This window comes from Oenanthe melanoleuca, chromosome 5 (assembly GCF_029582105.1).
Source record: "Oenanthe melanoleuca isolate GR-GAL-2019-014 chromosome 5, OMel1.0, whole genome shotgun sequence".
In the NCBI taxonomy this organism is placed as follows: domain Eukaryota; kingdom Metazoa; phylum Chordata; class Aves; order Passeriformes; family Muscicapidae; genus Oenanthe; species Oenanthe melanoleuca.
The window spans coordinates 35,160,123-35,179,883 of record NC_079339.1 but is presented as its reverse complement, the minus strand read 5'-3'; the positions used below and the strand labels follow the sequence as shown (position 1 = coordinate 35,179,883).

The following is a 19,761-nucleotide window of genomic DNA, read 5'->3' as shown; positions in this document are numbered from 1 at the left end:
TAGAGGCAAAGACAGAACCACCATCTGTTGGTTTTACCAATCTGGACTTAGTAAGGCACTTAGTGATGGCATATAGGAAACTACAGTGACAACTGGAGGAGCAGAAAAAAGATGATATTAAGCAACAAAAAGGACAAAGTTGTAGAGCAATAGAAAAATCCTGCACTGGAATGCACAACTAGTAAAACTTATGTGCTGTAATGTGCCTGTGGCACGTGCTGTAATGTACAGGTACTATACATGTGGGCATGTACAATAAACGACCTGAACTGTGCAGCATGGAGTCATTACCTGGAAATTATCAAGGACAATTGCAATTGGCAATTATCAGGCCAAAGGTACCTAAAGTGACAGCAACTGCAGCTAAGCAAAGGTTGGGTGCCATCGCACAATTGTGTCGGGTAATAATTTCTAGCAGATATTAGCAAACATTAAGATTGTATGATGCACTGTTAGGACATTCCTTGCAATACTATGCACAGTTTCAGTCATCCTCATTCAAACACAGAGGTTCAGAGGAAAATTCCATTCTTTTTAAGGCATCCAAAACTCAGGCCAAGAATTAGCCATTTTCTCTTCTCCAGTGACCCCTTAAAAAAAGAAACATTTCAGGAGAAAGGTTACAATAAGGAAGGGTGAAAACTAGGAATTGCAAGATTCTTCACCAATACAGAGGAAATAGGAAAGGAAGAGGAAAGCTCTGGATGAGTTTTTTCAGAGTAGTAAGAATGAGGGGATAAAAGTTTTCAGAGATTTATTTCTATGATAATTGACAGAAGAGCTCAGGAACGATTCTCTTCCAGCTCTGATTACCAGTATACTGAAAGAAGATCTAAGAACAGTGTTGGGACAAAAATAATGGGCAAATAATTCAGATGAAAGCATACTTGCTTAACTGGTCTGAGTTTTAAATTGTTTCTTTTGGTAGTAAGAACCATTACATGGCCTCGCAAGTAACATTACCCGCCTACCACAGGTTTGTCATTGCTATACTGTCCACAGTAAAATGTTTTAATTTATGCTTCCAAATAGCAACAAGTAGCACAGTTGTGAGTATTTACTTCTGCCTTTAATAATATGTGTCCACAATAGTACAGCAGATAATTTTCCTGCCCTACTGTTTGTCAAATCTTGTTTCCTGCTTGCTACTCACCCAACTCTTGCCTTTTTTCCTTCATCTAGATCCATTCTCTGCCTCCCTATATCTGTCCTTGTGCCCATATTTTTATGTGATTTAATCCTGAGCTGGGACACTCAGGACCTGAAAGAATCAGGACAGAATGGGCATCCTTCAGCACAGTCATGTCTCTCTCCTGTGACACTTTACAAGAAACCCACCCAGAAACACCACAACTCAAACCTCAAACTCAAAAACGCAAGGAGTATCCACAATGTTACATCCTACTTGGGCTAAAAAAATTAAAAATAATAAAAAAAAAAAAAAAATCAATCTTTGAAAAAGAGAATTAGGAGTTAAGACTTTAAAATTCAAGTTTTCCCAAACAAATTCATTTTGTTTGTAAGATTTCTGTATTTCAGAATCACTATAATTAAAGCAAGAATAATTACACATGTATCCTATTTTCCCTTTACACAGAGCCGAACATTTCAGAAAAAAATATCAGTAAGAGATTTAAGAAAGTCAGAACGAAGTACACAAGTTCTGTTTACCTCTTTCACATTCAAGGGGTGAAAATTCTCAAAAAAACCAGCAAGCAATCTGCAGATAGTAGTGTACTAACATCCCTCTCATGGACCAAATAACACTTGACAAGGACAATATAATTTGAGTAATTTTTGCATTTCTGTAATAAAGGACTGCTAGTTGCTAATCCAAAACAACGAAATGAAAACATGCAGAAAAAGATCCAAAAGTAAAAAAATAATAATAAATCATCTCTTCTGAAATAAAATTAACTGTTAAAAAACCCAAAGAATCAGAAAATGAACTAGAATGACTCACTTGAACTACTCTCGCTTCAACTTCATTCAACACACAGAGAAGTCGCTACTTATCAAAAGCACTCAAGATACTTTGTAAATTTGCAAATATTTGAGCTATCAAGTTAAATTTTTTTCTCAATTACAATAATTTCCATTATTAAAAGACTTCACTAATCTAACAGTAGCAGCTTTGCTACTTGTGAGTAAAATGCAACCTCCCCCTCACAAAAAACTCACATAACCCACAAATCACAAACCAAAGCAAAACCAACCAGCAACAACTTCTACTCTTCAAGAAACTTGAAATCCACGACAAGAATTGAAACAGCCTGAAATTTCCAATTTAGGAAGTTTCTTCTTCACAGGCCAAAAACAAAAGTGAAGGCTTTGGTAGAGACATCAGGGGGTTTCCTGATACAATTTCAGGAAGAGAAGAGCCACCATAGTAACCTACTCAGTTTAACACATGAATATTCAACTCAGAGTAACTTGCTCTCAACTCAACGCAGCTGGGACAGTAGGAAGATTATGCAACTACATTTTGATTTCTATGTAGAAAGACTATTTCAAGAAAAAGGAGTCCAGAAGTTGGACTCCATGATCTTTATGGGTTCCTTTCAACTCAGGATTTGCAATGATTCTATGAAAAGTATATAAATTACTGTTTTTTAAAAAATCTAAGTTTCTCCAAAAGAATAACTTCAAAGTATTTTTAACCATATGATTTTATACCCACAAGACATCATTATCCATGCTTATGAGTAAGCCTTAAGAAAATTTAGTGGCCTTTAAATCAGTCATGTGTAATTCAAATCACAGCTGCATACCAGGAAGAATTTTGTCTACTAGTTAAATTGAACTATGCTCCACTTTAACAAAACTTCAAGTACCATCAGATTTAAGCTTAAAAAGTGACATTTTAGAAATGCTACAGAAGATAATATTACAAGGTCAGATTATTTTGGGACAAGAAAGAAAATATCTAACTGATCAGGAACACTCCTTTCATAACAAAACTCTACCTAACACAGTGATTGCTGGCCTAAAATTACAGTCTAAAGAATGTACATCTAGAACCCACACCACAACACAACACTGCCTTGATGATATAATTTTTTAAACAGCCAGCCAAAAAATAAGTAACTCTCATGCATGAAGAAAAACTCTCAGAAATGTTTTGCAAGTCAACTGCAACATTATTATTTTCCCTTTATCTCCCAATATGGGTCCTTTTATTCTGCTTGTATAGAGAACTGTAAACGTAGTACAATTTTCAACTAGATTACCTGTTTGCCCACACTAGGAAATGCAGCAGTCAGTAGAACCACTACATAAAGTTTCCTTTGTATGCATTTGTTCTCGAGTTCCAAGTAGACAACTAAGAATTAAAAGGAAATCACTCCTTTCATTCACCAGTCGTAAACTACATTCCAACAGCAAAAATTGCAGCAAGTGAAAGAACCAGTTCTACTCAAGAACTCACAAATCAGTTTTTTCTTAAAAAAAACCCATCACTTTACTCAAATAGAAGGAAGCCTCCACATGTAAGTAGAGATGAAAGTAACTGGCATTTATTGAACAGCTGATAAGGTAGACAAACCATCTCATTCCTTAAGTTTTGCTAGTTTCAAGCAACTTAATAGGAACTTAAGACAAAAAAAACAAACTAATATAGTTTGAAAATTTTAAAGCACCTGTTTCAAAATAGGGTGCATCTCTTGCATATTTTGTCTCTTCCCATTTTACAATGCACCAGAAGTTGTAAATAAAATTTAAATTAACTGACTTACCTTCTTATCCTCTTTTACTTTGTGGGGTTTCTTTTTCATTTTTTTGTCATCCAACTCTTGATCCGATGTAATAGCAGGATTATCTATGCCACCTTTCCATGTTTCAACAGGTGAAAGAAGTGGGTCTTCTTCACTTCCACGATGTCTTCCTTTTCTTCCTTTAGTTTTAGAGGTGGTAAAAGCCTCGTCATCACTTGCATCTGAATGTGTTCTCCTATAGTAAGACTTGGCTTTGCTGAACAGTGTCTTAGACTTGTACTTGTATTTTGAAGGCCTTCTTTCCCCATGACTTTTGGATACTCTATCAGAAAACCCATTTTCTTCCTCACCTTGGGTATTTATAACAATTGAATTTCGAACTTTAATAATACGATTCTGACTATCCTCTGGAACAGCATAGATATCATCTGCAAAGCCTTTATGTTTGTAAATTGTGTCAATAGGCTCAGCATAGTTGTCAGATTGGTCGGTATCTTCTGGCGGCGCTGCAGGCACTCGAGAAGGCTGTTTCCTGGGGTTTTTGCCAATACCTGCCTCAATTGTTTTCAGAAGGTTAGGATCCAGTTTTTTCACATTTGTTCTTGGTACAAGTGGTTTCGGTTTTATTGGAGGAGGCACTTTATGGTTGCGTTCATGGTCATGACAATTGACTGGTGTACTGTGAATAGGATACTCATTCCCTTCCAAATCCAGTCGGTACTTTGAACGATCACTAGGTGCTGGGAGTAACCTGACATCATCACCAATTGGACTGTAAGGCGGTGGTCCTTCAGCATCATCCTCTGAATCTGGGTAATTATAGTCAAGCGAACCTCCTCTCGGAGATCTTGGAAAAACATCTTCACTTGTATGCGTGGATTCCCTTGTGCTGTCTGACATGTAGGAACTTTCAATCATGTTTTTCTTCTCTAATACATCACTGAAGAACAACGTGAAAACCTCTGTTTGACGATGATATTGAGATAAGGAGTATAAAGCTGTAAACTTAGCAGTAATTTCTGTTGCTATGTGCTCTCCTTCAGTCATGAGTTCCTTGATTGCTTCATTCTCAAAGAAGTCTGCCTGGCTATCAGTAACAGCCACCAACTGGACAGGAATTGTGTCCTGAACTTCAGAAAGAAATGCCCGAAGCATTCCCATGGATGCCTTTCGCTTGGCAGAATAGACCAGTATATATCCATGAACAAGTTCATCTTTCCTTACACCAATTGAAGAATGATATGATAATATAGTTATCTGTATTCGACGCCTCTTTTCACCTATTATTTTATCAAGCATTAAAGAATTATTATGGCCAGCCTGAGCAGCACTACAGGAGTGAGAATCAAGGAAAGGTGAAAGAATAAGATCCACACTGAATGGATCACCACACATGGCACACATGACAATCCTTAAGTCAGCTTCTGACAGATCCTTAATGGTGGGAACAGGACTTACAACATCAAAATTGTGTTTAACTGCTTCCAGTACTCCCCTCAGAGCTTGTTTTATTTGGGCCTCATTAAACTTGCGTGGGTATGTACCAGCAGGCACATCTACAAAAGGACACTGTAACTTGTTAGCCAACTGCTGTCCCTGATGTCTCAGAATAGGTAAATTCTTGCTAACACTGTCCCTCTGGTTAGCCAATATTAACGTAAATGAAAGATTAGCCATATACTTGTCTCTCCTTATCTGAGAGGCTTCAGCCCTTATTTTTGCAATGCACTCCCCAATAAAAGTCAGTGATTCAATAGAGTTAAACACACAGAAACAACCATGTGGTTTGAAGGCTGAGGTCCACAACTGAGTCAGCAAGTATGGGGATTTGGCATCAACTGGCCTAAGATCTAGTTCATATATTTTTCCATCTAATGCATATTCATCATCAGTGGATTGTGTCCGAATTTCATTTGCCAATTCTTGTGCAAGGCCATCTTTGCCCAAAATAAAAAGATTGATTTTATCAATGTTGGCACTATCATGGTATAAATTTGAGCGTCCGTGGTCTAGTTGCAGAAGACTGTTGGCAAGCAACTCTTCTACTTTTATGTCCATGCAATTTTGGCCACTGAGACAAGTTTCTTTAGTTGGGTGATAAACAAATCCTATGTGTTTGAGCAGAAGAGATTCTCTATCAGGTGCAAGTTTCTGTAAAGCTTTGTATCTAGGCTCTTCACTCAGAACTGCATGAATTTCACTCATTTTATCTGTACTTGGTGTTGCATTAAGATCCAGATCATAAAATAGCTCTGAATGTTCAAAAAGCATTTCCTGAAACTCCTCTTTGGCTTTTTCAACAATCTCCCTCTGATGCCTACCATACACTTCCTTACTATCTGCATCAGTGATGTATTTGAATGCTTCATCCTCCACCACAAAACATATAACTTCTTCCCATGGCTGTCCGGGTGAAATGAATTGGATTTTCTCAAGAGTTTTTTTGAATTTCTCTTTCATTTCAACCCTCCTTTTTTCAGATATAAGATGCTGCACATGGTTTTGATAAACTTTTTCTGCCTCTAGGGTATTGAGAAGGTCAAATGGAATCCTTCTGTCATTCACTTTATCTATGTGGTCAGTTTCATCCCAGGGTGTTTTTTCAAGCACTACAAAACAGGACTGGAAGTCAGGCCTTTTCTCCATTACCTTCAAGGCTTCTGACCAGCTCAAAAGTTCAATCTCATCAAGATTTGATAGAAGAGTATTAAGAGCTCTTGGCAATGCATTAATGTATTCTTCTTTTCTCTTTCTAATATGTTCCTGTTTAAGTTGCTCTATGTGTTTCGAAAATGTATTTTTGGCCTTTTTTGTTCCTTCCAAATTTATGTACTCTTCATAATCAGGATGGTTTTTCAGTTTGTTACTAACAGTTTTCCAAGTTGCATGATAGTCTCTCACAGTTTGGACAAGTTTTTCAAATTTATCTGTTGCCGTAACAACTAACTGTCTTTGAGTTTTATAGGCATCCAGATAGGGGATTATTTTAGGTTTACCACGAGTTTTATCCATCATTTGTACCAGTGCAGTAAAACATGTTTCAACATTGACATTGAATCTTGCCGATGTTTCCACAACCACAAGGTTCTTCTTATTTGAAGCAAAAGCCTGAACCTCTCGCAGATAATGATCCACACATTCATCACATTTTGTTGCAGCTATTATTATGGGTTTTTTAGATTTTGAGAGTTGGATATAAAGATTGTTCACAAATTTAAGTTGATCATCAAATTTCCTATTGCATCCTTGGCTTACATCAATGCACAATAAAAACCCATCTATGTTTAACTTCCCTTCAGGCATTTGTTTTTGCTCAAAGTCTTGCTCCAAGCCTAGCTGATCTGTGCAAATGTACATAAGTTTTTCTGCGGACTGCAGTTTGGAGGCAGCTGCACGTTTTATGTACGGTTGTAAATTCGTACTCCGATGAGGCAAGAAAGTCTGATCATCAATGAACTCAGTCTGTTCAATTACATGAATTCTGCACTCAATTCCATCCTCACCACTTTGTGTTACGTCACCCCAGTACAAAAAGTGATCATTGTTAACAACTCTTCCTCCAAAGTCAATTGTGCTAAGCACAGAGGTATGCTCAGGATAATATTCATCTGCTTTTGAACGGACGAATCTATTGCACAAACATGACTTTCCGACTCCACAATTACCTTTATCCTTTTCAGTTCCAGACAGTCCAACAACACTAACAGCATAAGATGGGGGGCGTGGCTCTTTGTTTTTTGCCATCATAACTTTCCTCTCATCCTTTTGCAATTACCAAGGTAACTGTATGTGGTTTTCATTCTGGAAAAGGTTCCTACAAATTTGAATTGTATATCCAGGGCTCCAGAAATTGCCTTCGGTTGTTTCTGCTTCAGCTTGTGATTAAGAGAACCTCAGATAACCGGGACAAGGAACATCATCTTCCTAAAAAATAAAGAGAAAAAAAAATCAAAATTGCAGCTATTACTTTATAATATTCATGAGGGAAAAGAGATTTTAAGAAGCACTTTTGTTTCATCACCCTGACTTTCCGTGTATATGAAAATTCTACAGCTACTTTGAATAAGATCATAAATTCATGATTCAGTAATGTTAATGTTATTTATCCTACAAATTTTAAAATAAACAGATTTTAGGCACAGTTTAGCAGTAGTCTGTCAGATGTTTTGGCAGTTAAGAAGCATACTTCCAAAAAAAAGAAAACCCACACCTAAACCTCTATACTACTGTTCTCCTTAGCTTACAAATACTGGGCATTAAAAAGGAAAAATACAACATAAAAACTCTAAACCAAATGCAGCATCCATGCACTTCTATCCACACTCAAATTTTCACTAGATATGCTCATCTGCACAAATAACATCACTTTTATGTGCATTTCTTGGTTTGAGCTTAGGTTGCAGTAATGAAAATTTCAAAACACATAGCTGTAAAAGCAGGCAGTTGGCTATGTGCTTCAGATGCTACCTATCTGCAGAAGTAGACTACTTGACTTGTATACTAACAGCAAACTGCTTTTAAGAAAATGTTTTGAACCTGAATTCTATAGAAAAACACAAGCATCATAAAAATACTAAGAGTAGGACTTATGTACAGATTTTAAGACTTCAATGTTGCTTCATTCCTTCTGTCTCTATGAGAAAAGCAAACTTTTATTAACTGGAAACAAAAACTACATCTACATTCGGAGTTTCACAGAATTGGTACAAGGTTCCAATGGCTATTGAGCTGTCATTAGGTATAACAACTACCACTAAGCCTCAGTTATCAATCAGAAGACTTTGTTTGCATGCATACTGCAAACAGAAATGCATTTGCTGGTTTTGAATCGATTACATTATGAGGAAAACCAAAAAAAAAAAAAAAAAATCAACACCCTAATGACTGGTCCCAGCAGATTGTGACAAGTGGCATGAAATATACTTGGGGACCAATAACCAGAAGAGCACTCCAAAGGGCAGTACTGGGTCCAAAAACTTGGATGATGGGGGAGAATGCATCCTCAACAAGTTTGCTGATGACAAAATTAAGAGGAGCAAATGATACAGTCCTGCATGCAGGGAGTAATAACCCCATGTACCAGCATATGCTGGAGCCAGCTGCCTGAAGAGCAGCTGCCCAGAGGGGGCCCTGGGGCTCTGAGTGGACATGAACACCACCCAGCAGTGTGCACCTGTGGCAAACTGGGCTAAGAGTAGCCTGGGCAGCATTAGCCAAAGCACTGCCAACAGGTCAAGCAGGTGAACCTTCCACTCTTTGCAGCACTGGTAAGGCCACACCTGATGCATTGTGTCCAGTTCCACAGTACAGGAGAGATACAGAACTACTGGAGAATGCAGCAAGGGGTTAAAGCACCACAGCATCTCACATTTAAGGAAATGCTAGGAGAACTAGGACTGTTCAACCTGGCAAAGAGAAGACTCAGGGAAGATCTCATCAATGTGTACAAATATTTGGAGGAAAGGTGCAAAGAAAGCAGAGCCAAACTCTTTTCAGTGGAGCCCAGGAACAGGACAGGAGGCAATGGGAATAGACGAGAATACAGAAGATGCCATATGAACATCAGGAAACACTTTTTTCTTCTTGTGAGGGTGACTGAGCACTGGCCTGGTTTGCCCAGAGAAACTGTAAAGGCTCCTGCACTAAAAGTATTCAAAGGACACCTGGACACAGAGCTGGGAAACCTGCCCTAGGCGACCCTGCTTGAGCAGGGAGGCTGGACAAAATGACATTCAGAGCTTTCTTCTAACCTACACTGTTCTATCCGCTGTGACAATATTTTGATAAAAATACTTCTCATTTCCTTGGTAAAAAGACAACTATTACATGGCACTATAAACATGTACTTAACATATTTGCTTTTACATTTGTAGAGTACAAACTAACAACATAAATCTACTTAAATCTATAAATAGCCCTTACAAGAATAAAAGTATAACAAGTATCAATACTGAAATTTTAATGTTACATACTTTGTCCTTCTTAGCAACAACTAACTAACCAAAACAGAAAATACAAAGAACATACATAAAACCAGCTTTTAGTTATAGAAATCATTGAAAAGGAAATCCTATTTTTAGGAAGAAAGTATCAACTTTATTACTAAATTAAGAGGAATGCCTAATTTTTGTACTCAAGAGCTATTATATTGCAAAAACTGAAACTTTTATGCCAGATTTTAGAATTATTTTTTGGTTAAATCAGATTACTCAAAGATCCATTCTTAATGACAACTTGTATTTTAAATTTTGCTTTTCACTGTTTCCACTGTGTTTATTATATTCTTAAAACACAGAATTTGGACCTAACAGAAAATGGCTCCAGGAATAAAAATACTTAGCAAAAATAGCATCCTTTACAAGGAGTACTTATATTACTACAAATAAACCCAGTGTTTTCTTTCTAAAGCAAGGCTTATCATAGTAGCATCATTCAAACTGTTAGAATGAGAAATTTAGTCAGCACTTTCACTATAAAATGTTTTCTGTTTGCCACAGCACAATACAGATTTCATGTAGCCTAAACTAGAACACAAAAATCTTCACACACAGGATTACTTCATTTCATCAGGAAGACACAGTCAATTTGTAATTAGTTTATAAGAAACAATCAATACTTTCAGAAACTCTACATCCTCAGTAGCAAAGGTTGTTTCTCCCCATCTACAAAATGCTTTGTTGAATCAATAAATTTTTAAGTGAGTAACTACAAAGAGTAAGGTGAAAGGGGACACTGACATAGACTGATGTGTTCTCCCTCTCATTAAAGTTCTGACATGAGAGATTTTAACCATAGTAGAAGCTGAATCACTTAAGACATTTAAAACCAGTGTGGGGTTGATTTTTTTTAAAATACAGTTCCTACTCTGCACTGATTGTACAAAGTCACAGAACGAAATCTATGTTAATTAAGTAATAAAACTAGTAAAAATCTTACATTATAATGGCTTCACATTTAATATGCAATCATCATTAAATTGTTCTCCAAATGGAAGATTTTTCACTTCACTATACCACTAATGTAAATTTACTTCATTTTGCACTGTTTTAAAGCATGCACACCCGAAATTTTGTAAGTTAGTTCCATTATCTTAGTTCAATCTGCCTAATTCAATTATAACAAATTGTAAACACTACAATTCGTCTAACCCTCCCCCCACCTTTGTTACAGATTCAAAGGAGGGGGTGTTTGATTTTCCCACATAACTTCAAACTTAGGACTGAAACTAATACACCTGCATTTAAACAGAAAATTCTGAGGCACTTAAAAGGTACAAAGTGTCTGACCTCACTGCAGGCAGAATCTCAGACCATCTACAGATGCACTGTAGGACCTTGTCTCCTTTAAGACTTTATGATTTCCAAGTGTAGTAATAAAGAAAATAAGGTAGCACCTTGTACTTATTTAGCCACCTTCACCCTTAAATACATTATAAAGGCCTAAAGCACAAACTTACCCTTAGGAAAAAGAGGTGCAAAGCAAGATGACTATCCTGCTGTGATCTTCCTGCAGTAACGTCACACATTTAAACAGTGCCCTTCAGTAAGTCCTTCCCTGAGGGATCTGAAAACAAAAAATAAGAACCATTAAAAGTTCCAAGTTTATCAAGGAAGAAGCAGCAATCAGAGAAGGTACAACACTTCACCTATGCATGGGGATTGTTTTCCTTATTTTAAACCCATAAACAAAACTCAAGCTGGTCTTTGTCTAAATTTGGAGGGTTTAAATCCTGTAAGCACATCTCTTAATATCTGAGAGAAGGCAGAGTTCTTAAGTGATTGTGATTTGAATTTCAACTTGATACTTCAATAATACCTAGGTTGCAGAAGCCTGTTCTGAAAAAAATTAATGTAGTTTCTCAGATAATATACAAAATGTGAGCTATATCACTAATCACTTGCAGAATAATTTGGAATTATAAAGTATTTTGAACATAGCTTGGCAAGATGAAATTGGTATTGTCATAAGTACAAAACAAGTGTACGTCTATGGACATAATATTCTATGAATAAGAAAAAGGTATAGTCTACCTCAAAACCCTTTCAACTATAGTACCCCATTTCTAATTTAAAAGGACTAATAAACTGTGAAAAATTAGAAACAAAGTATAATTATATTTGAAGATAACCTTTTTAAGTGCTGATCTCACTGCAGGGATGCTACTACAAAGTAATCAAAAACAGAACTCTCTTTCATTGTTCTTCCCTTTGCATCCACACAAAACCCAGACTCTGTCAGGCCAGTGACATTTCGATGCAGAACAGGAAGGGAACTTGAGGCATTTGCACTGGAATATTATATAAGCCTTTTTTAACTAAGGAAAGGTGTCATTGTTAAACAAGATACAGCACCATGCCATATACGTGCTAAACACTATAGCAAAACAACAGAGTTTTTCCTTGTTTTGACATTTACAATTATATTCTTAGTAATTTCACTTTGCTTTGGGAATAATATTCATTTTGCTCTAATAAATTTTCTTTTGGACAAAAAAAGTTTGGCAATACTGATAAACAATATACCAACACCACAACAATAACTAATCTTGTGATACCAAACAACACCAAAATCAACAGGCAGCAGTCATTCAGTCCTGCATTAAGCCTGGCTGAGCTTCAGTGCTAGATTCTACCACCTGATAGAGAAGATAGGTGTTAGGTCCCGTTCCCTGCCCTTACCCCCAAGCTGTGGCACTCCTCTACATCCACATCTGAGCAGAGCAGATACTTGCTCATGAGGAAAAAGACAACGGGACTCTGAAGAACTCAGAATATGTGCAAGAGCAGACAGACTGAGAGAAAAGTGGCACTGCTTGCAAGAATGTATCTGAGGCTTGAGGGACACCTCCACGAGAGAAAGCTCAAAGACAGGCCCCCACAACATCACTCAGAAACATTAAGAGGCCAGAGAAACCCTATTTACATATACATGTTTCCCAAAGTCTTCCAACATGAATTCTACACACTAGAATACAATGCCATATTATTAGCAAGTAATAAATACTTGAAGACTTACTCATATATCATTACTAGGTAATTGTGGCTGCACAGGAACTTGTAGATGAGTCCACAGTCAAGAAAATCACTTACAGATAAATACCCTTGAGTATTTCTCAATACCCTCCAAAATTGCTTTGTGAACCTAAAAATGTTTTAAGCCTAACATGGCTGAAGCAAAAATGTTGCCTGAAAGCAAAAATGTTGCTTATGATCATCAACTATTTAAGCAGCTGCCAACAAAGAAAATAAAGCATGTTTTCCCCAAGTTCTTTACTCACTCTGTGGTGTTATCTAGACAAAACAGTTTATGGATTAGTATCTTCTGGGGTTAGTTTCAATCAGCATAGTCTTGCAAGTTTATTTGTAAATTACCTGGCCAAGCAAAGAGAAGCACATGTGAATAAAAGGCCCATCACAACCTAGTCTGCTATACAAGGTACACAAATACAGCAACAGAAACTTACTGTAAACCTCTACAGCAGATCAACAAGTAAATTCAAACACATTGGGTATCACTGAAATGGTTTGGAGGATGAGTTTGAAAGTGTTTTGCTCTCAAAATACACAGACCATGACTCCAAGGAAATTACAGCTCTGGATTCAAGTTAGTATTGATACCAAGTTTTTATAAACAAGTCATTCCTCACTTCATACTTTTTTGAGAACCAAAACTTGGCATTGGAAAACATTTACTACAGTAGCCAATTTCCAAGGTCTATCAGCACAACAGTAACTATAGCCCTACCCAAAAGAAATAAGCATTCAACTGTTTTCCTAACAGCCAATTAAAAAAAAAAAAAAAAGTTGATGCACCGCACCTTAACGTAATGTCATTTCTCATTCAGTATTCATCAAGAGTTATCTGTTTTCACTCAAGCAAGCCAAAGAAAACTTCCCTTCAAGAGAAAATCTTCTTTAGAAATGAAACCAGAGTATATCAATGTCACCTTATCAACAATTTCAAATCACCTAAGTCTGTTGAGGTCCTAACACTTAATGTGTCCCGTCCATTTTACAAACACACCAATATTCTCAGCCATCACAAGTGCTGCTAATCTTAATTAACCATACTTAAAACCTTTTTTTAAAATAATGGTAAATACAACAATTACCCAAGAATAAGCCAACATGAAAAAAAAACATTATTCAGATTGCATATCAGAAAGTAAGCTCAACCAAGCAAGACAGTAAGAGACAACAGTGATCCTCTGGCTGAAAAGAAATTCAGTTGAAGCGGTATGCTGATTAATCATGCTAGGGAAATGAAGGATGAGAATGGATGACTCCAACTGCTGTTCATTTCAGATTTGGTTAGTATGACGGCCAACTATAATCCCTTAAGGAGTTCTGTAGCCTAGATAATTCTCTCCATACAAAAGCAAAGTAATCAATGTATTAAAAAAAAGAAAAAGAGAGAGAAACCCCCAACTGCCCAACTTCATATTATAAAGCAACAAAAAATTGTGTTTAAAAACAGAAGTTCAAAGCTCTTAGCTCCTACTAAGCTCAATAAATGTCTTCTATTAATAATAATACACTGAAGACTGCCTGTGTATTACTGAAAATTAAATCAGAGCCTAAATATTATTTCTGAATTCAAAGCATCATTATTTAGGTGGAATCTAGAAGTCCCAGGGCATCTATTATCATTATTGCTCTCCACAAAAAAAAAAGAAAAAACAAACAAACGAGAAAAACCAAACCAACCTACATAAAATAAATCAAGGCGCAATAAAAAGGTAAACTGAAAAGGTTTAAATTACCAGCACAGCAGTATTCTGAACTTAGGCCTCTCAAGTTACTTATCTTCAGATTTTTGAATATCTGAAAGCATTCAGTTTCAAAGCCTGTATTTTAACAGGGAAGGAAAGTGCAAGTTTACAGAAGTAATAAATTCTTAGTTCTTTCTGCATAGGATAAGCTCCAACCAAAAACATGCAGAGTGGTCAGGGAAGTTTCTCAGGGCAAGTCTCCCAATCAGCCTTATTTACAGAGATACTGAAGAAAAACACAAAAGAACTAATGGAGAAATTTCACAAAGGGGATCCATAAAAAAAACTTATAAAAATAGAAGAAAGAAAAGGTAGCAGACAAAGAAGGAAGGATCAAAGTAAGGACAGAAAAAGGGCTAAAATGCATTTCCTGGGAGAAAGAAATAAAAAAAAATAAAAAATAAAAAATAAAAAATAAATTTAAAAAAAAAATTTACATCCTGGTATGGGCAACTACAACTAATTTCACCAATCCACAGATCTGGATCGTTTTATACTATTTTACTTCATGAGCAACTGCAGTGTAGAATCCAGGACTCAACACCATAAAGCCTAGTTTGTTGTTTGACCTTGTACAAGCTGTATGTGACATTTCCACCCATGTAAAAGAACACTGGTTATCATTACAAAACGAGAAAGGGAAATGGCATATATAAGCAGCAAATAATGTTCTGCATAAAAATAAGCCAACTTAAAAAAAATGCCAAAATGGAACTACATACACTTTTCCAAAAATTGTGCATGAATGTATTGGTGCTGCTTTTTTAAATGCAAACATTCTTCTGTCATGTTTGAATGTCAACTGATGCAAAACTGCAAAAACACGTGGGAATTTTAACTCAAAGCCAAAGAAACAACTCTTATTTACCACAAAATGTAATGGGCAGAACTAGCCACAGATTAATTATTTTGTTTTCCAATAGATGTCAGTGACCAGAAAAACATAGTTAATATGCAAATTCAAAATAACTTCACAATTGTTTCAGATTTTCTTGCAAGGAATTATGAACTCACTTTTCTTTAAATATTTCACCAAATCTGTAAATACAAGGAAGTGATGAGATGGTTCAAACAATAATCTGTAAAATGCAATACTCTTCCAGCTCACTTACACTGACCTTTAGGCTAAAAATTCTCAGAGTAAAAAAGAAAAAGAACCAACCAAACAAAGAGTGATTAAAGAGCGATTAAGTATTTTGTGTGCCCATTAGGAGAGACGTAACACAGAGGCAGGGGAGGGAAAAGGCCCGGGAGCGCTAACGCGGAGCTGGCAGGGCGAGCGGGACCCCCCGAACCGCGCTGCGCTCCGCGGGCGCGGCGCGGCCACAGCCCCCTGGCGGCAGAGCCCTCCGGCCGCGGGACGCAGGCCCCTCTGGAAAGCATTCCTGCCTTATCACCGAGCAGGAATGCACCGCGGGCTCGCTCGCTCACTACGTCACGGCCACAAGCGGGGCTGCTCGCAGCTCGCCCGCCGGAACCGTGCCAGCACAACTTGGCCAGGGGTGTTCGGCCCCCCAGGTGCCGCTCTCGGAGAAGGTCACGGCGTGTCACCCCCCAAGAGCGCCTTCTGCACAGAACCTAAGGACACACCGCCGAGCAGCCTGCTAAACGGAGTGATGGCAGTGCTTTGGGAAGTTTTATCAGAAATACTCCTGAAGGATGCCAGTACATGTGTCAAGAAAGTACTTTTGGAAGCCTTACGACAGCGTCAGCAACCTCTTAATATCTTTATTAAACAGAATGGAATTATTTTTGCACTATCTACTCAAATAACAAGTCCCAACAGGGAAACTTACACAGAACAATCTATTATTACGATCAGGGCTTTTCTTTTCTACAAAGTCTGTACACGGAAAAAACACCTACAGCTTTAGGAAAGCACATAGCTTGAAAAACATGTGGAGCATTTGGTTCTGTTAGTGCTAAATATAGCACTTTAAAACAATTTAGTCTGAACCTAAAGTATTTAATTGGATTATGTTACACATGCAACACCTTAGCTAAAATAAAGTCCAATACCAGGGAGTGGTAGGCATTTGGTTGCAATTATTTACAATTTTACAACAATGGCAGCTGCTTTAGATAGGGATACTTTAGGGGGGGAAATGGTATTTCAGCTCAGAAATACGCTTATAAGCAACTAATACTTAAACAAGTTAGTGATAATGTAGCAAATGCTCAAACAATTTCCCATACCTAAAGTACACTTTAAAAAAAAAACCCTTACATTTGCATCATACTTTCTGAGCTCTAGCAACACTGAGTTTTAGTAGAGTACTAAAAATAGAATTTTAATAATTTTAGCATGTCTTAAAAATAATTTTCAAAGCAGCACAAAAATGAAAGTAAACCCTTACAAAAATGCACCTGGATGAATCTTTGTAAGGATATTACTTTAGATATGTACTATAAATAAGTGTGGGTTTTATCAGAAGGCAGCTAACTCTGGTCACTGATGTCACTGCTGAAAACAACTGTCATGCGGAAGACTCGTCAGAAGGTAAGACAGCACCACTGGCAAAAAAGCCACCTATTAACTCCTCATTCTTTATGAAATAACTATAACAAGCATCACTGCTGCAACTGGCTTCAATGCACAGGTTTAAAATGGACGTCCAATTGACCAGCTAACGCTGTTCTCTCTCTACTGCTTTTACTCTGCAGTGTAGTTTTCAAATTTCTGTCAAGGATCTTTATTAAGAAAAAAAAAAATCCTCCAGTTTATCTGCATGACACTAAACTAAAGAATACACACATACCCCCACAGGCCTATTTTGGTCTACATTAAAAACGTTCCCCTCCCACTTATTAAGGAAATATTCCACACTGATATCAAAAGCAATACTGGAAAGAGCAAAAGAGGGGAGTACAGAGGGGTGGGGTGCATTATGGGGAGAAGGTGACAAGTATGTCTTCTGTTTATAACTATACAGTCCTGCTTCCTTCTTTAATCAAAGCAGTGTTTCATACTCCTCATGTCTTATAGATACAACACTACGGCATTACATCTGTATAGCTCTGGTGATTCCCTTGGGTGGAGAGAGTCTAAAGGTTATGCTGGTTGAAGAGATTCAAAATGCTTGAAAGCTGCAACACTGCAACTGGCTACCCTATTCCAAAGCCTTAAAATCCACCTGGTGGAAAAACAGAAATGCACACACATCATTAGGAGAGTGAAGTTTTCCGAAATTTAATATCGAGCAATATTTGAAGGTTAAAGGAAGGAGGAGGGGAATGGACAACTGCTCAAATTTAGTAGAGGAAGAAAAGAACAGAGAAGGCGTGAATGAGTATTAGGGGGTAATGAAGAGGAAAATAAGTGCAGAGAAAGGAGAAAGGGGGGGAAAGGCAATGGGAATGGAAGAAGGGAGGAAGCTAAAGGAGTAGGCAGAAGAAGGGAATGAGGAAGGAAGAAGAGAGGAGCAGGGAAGCTCCCCTTCCTCCCTCCCTAGAGAGCCGTGACCAGCTGGCAGCCTCGTACAGCAGGCTCAGACCCTCCCATTGCTCAGGCCTTCATCACCTGTCTGGGACCAGGCACTGGGCTCGCTGCCCTTCCCGCCCGCCCTCGGCGGCGCGGCGGGGCCGAGGGGCCGGCCGGGGGGCGCGGGGCCGGTGCCCGCTCCGCACGCGGCCCCAGCCCCGCGAGCTGGTTACAGCCAGCGGCCGCCGCGCCGGCTCGCCGGGCTGCAGCCGCCTCCTCCCCCCGCTCCCCTTCCGCCCGCCGGCCCGGCCGCCCCGCTCCAGGCCGGGCCGGCTCCCGCGGGACCGCATTCCTGCCCTCACCTCGCGCCGTCGGGATCCGGCTCCTCGGCGGCGGCGGGAGCGGCAGCATTCCCGGGACGCTCTCTCCACGCCGGCGCCCCCGGCGGCTTCTCCTCCCCGCGGGGCTCTCTCCGCTCTCCGGCCCGCAGCTCCCGAGCGCTCCCGGCCGCCGCAGCCCCGTCCCGCCTCTCCGCTCGCTCCCCGGCGCTCAGTAATGGCGGCCGCCGAGCCTCCCCGGCTCTCGCTTCGCTGACGGAGTCTCTCTCTCCCCCTAACTTTACCTCAGCAGCTTCCCTCCCCTCCCCCCTCCCTCCCGCCGCCGCGGCTCAGCGCGCGCCCGCCCGGCCAGCTGCGCGTGCGCGGGACAGAGCCTCTTCCTGCTGCCGCTGGATTCCCTGGGAAGCCTGGGAGGGCGCGCGCGGCCGGCACCCAGCTGCGCGCGCACGCGCGCCGCCCCGCCTCCTCCTCCTCCCGGCCCCGTCCGGGGGCGCGCGCGCGCGGCGCGCAGCCGCTCGTGCCCTGGTGGCCGCGCGGGGAGCGCGGGGAGCCGGGAATCTTGGGCACATGGGTTCGAGTCCCGCCTCGGGCAGCGGCGCCCCAGCGTCAGAGTGGCTGCGAGGTGTGCGGGCGGCCACGGGCTTGATCCCGGGCCACCGGCTCCGGCGGGTGGTGGCCAGCCTAGGCTGGGGCCTACCCTGAGCCTACAGCCAGCAGCGATGCCTCCAAGGGAGGAAATGGGCTGTTGGCTGGGATGGAATCATGCCAAAAGCCAAAAAGATGCCAAAATGCTGCTTTGGTCAGCCCTGTGACCCCAGCTCGTCATATAACTCTTCACAACATTTCCCAGGTTTTAGCAAGTGTAACACAGCACTTTCTTTGTTTGTTAAGCATTAAAAAGAGAAAGAGCCCTGAGTGGGGCCGCTCACAGCCGGCAGGTGGGACGCACACCTGTGTGGGAAAATGAGTAGGATATTCCTTCACAGGGCACAGCGGGCACTGGACAGCTTGGGAATCACTGCAAGACATTCCTCACACTGAGCACTGCACAGCTTGGGAATCACTGCAGGACATTCCTCACACTGAGCACTGCACAGCTTGGGAATCACTGCAGGACATTCCTCACACCTTGCACTGGACAGCTTGGGATTCACTGCAGGACATTCCTCACACCTTGCACTGCACAGCTTGGGAATCACTGCAGGACATTCCTCACACTGAGCACTGCACAGCTTGGGAATCACTGCAGGACATTCCTCACACCTTGCACTGGACAGCTTGGGATTCACTGCAGGACATTCCTCACATCCTTGCACTGCACAGCTTGGGATTCACTGCAGGACATTCCTTACACCAGGCCCTGGACAGCTTGGCAGTCAGGTTAAGATCCCAAGGCAGCACAGGCTCTCAGAGGTCCCCAGATGTCTTGCAGGGGGTGAATTCCCCTCCCACTCTGAGTCCTCCATAAACCCCAGCCTCACAGGGATGGGGTTGAGGAGCTTCGTGCTCCTGCCCCTG

At 40.1% G+C, this 19,761-nt stretch overlaps 1 protein-coding gene across 3 annotated transcripts in view; it reads right to left on the bottom strand.

The window, feature by feature from the left end:
• Positions 1-18,538, bottom strand: part of ARHGAP5 (Rho GTPase activating protein 5) — a 47,481-nt gene extending 28,943 nt beyond the window's left edge. The window contains exons 1-3 of one of the 3 annotated variants that reach the window (XM_056493933.1): positions 18,268-18,538; positions 11,170-11,276; positions 3,735-7,637 (exon numbers count right to left, since the gene is read on the bottom strand). In XM_056493933.1, coding sequence (XP_056349908.1) covers positions 3,735-7,460 — 3,726 coding nt within the window. In that variant the 5' untranslated portion in view covers positions 7,461-7,637; positions 11,170-11,276; positions 18,268-18,538. The remainder of the gene's footprint in view (positions 1-3,734; positions 7,638-11,169; positions 11,277-18,267) is intronic. The other 2 variants (XM_056493935.1, XM_056493934.1) reach the window with 2 other exon arrangements.
• Between the last annotated feature and the right edge of the window lie 1,223 nt (positions 18,539-19,761).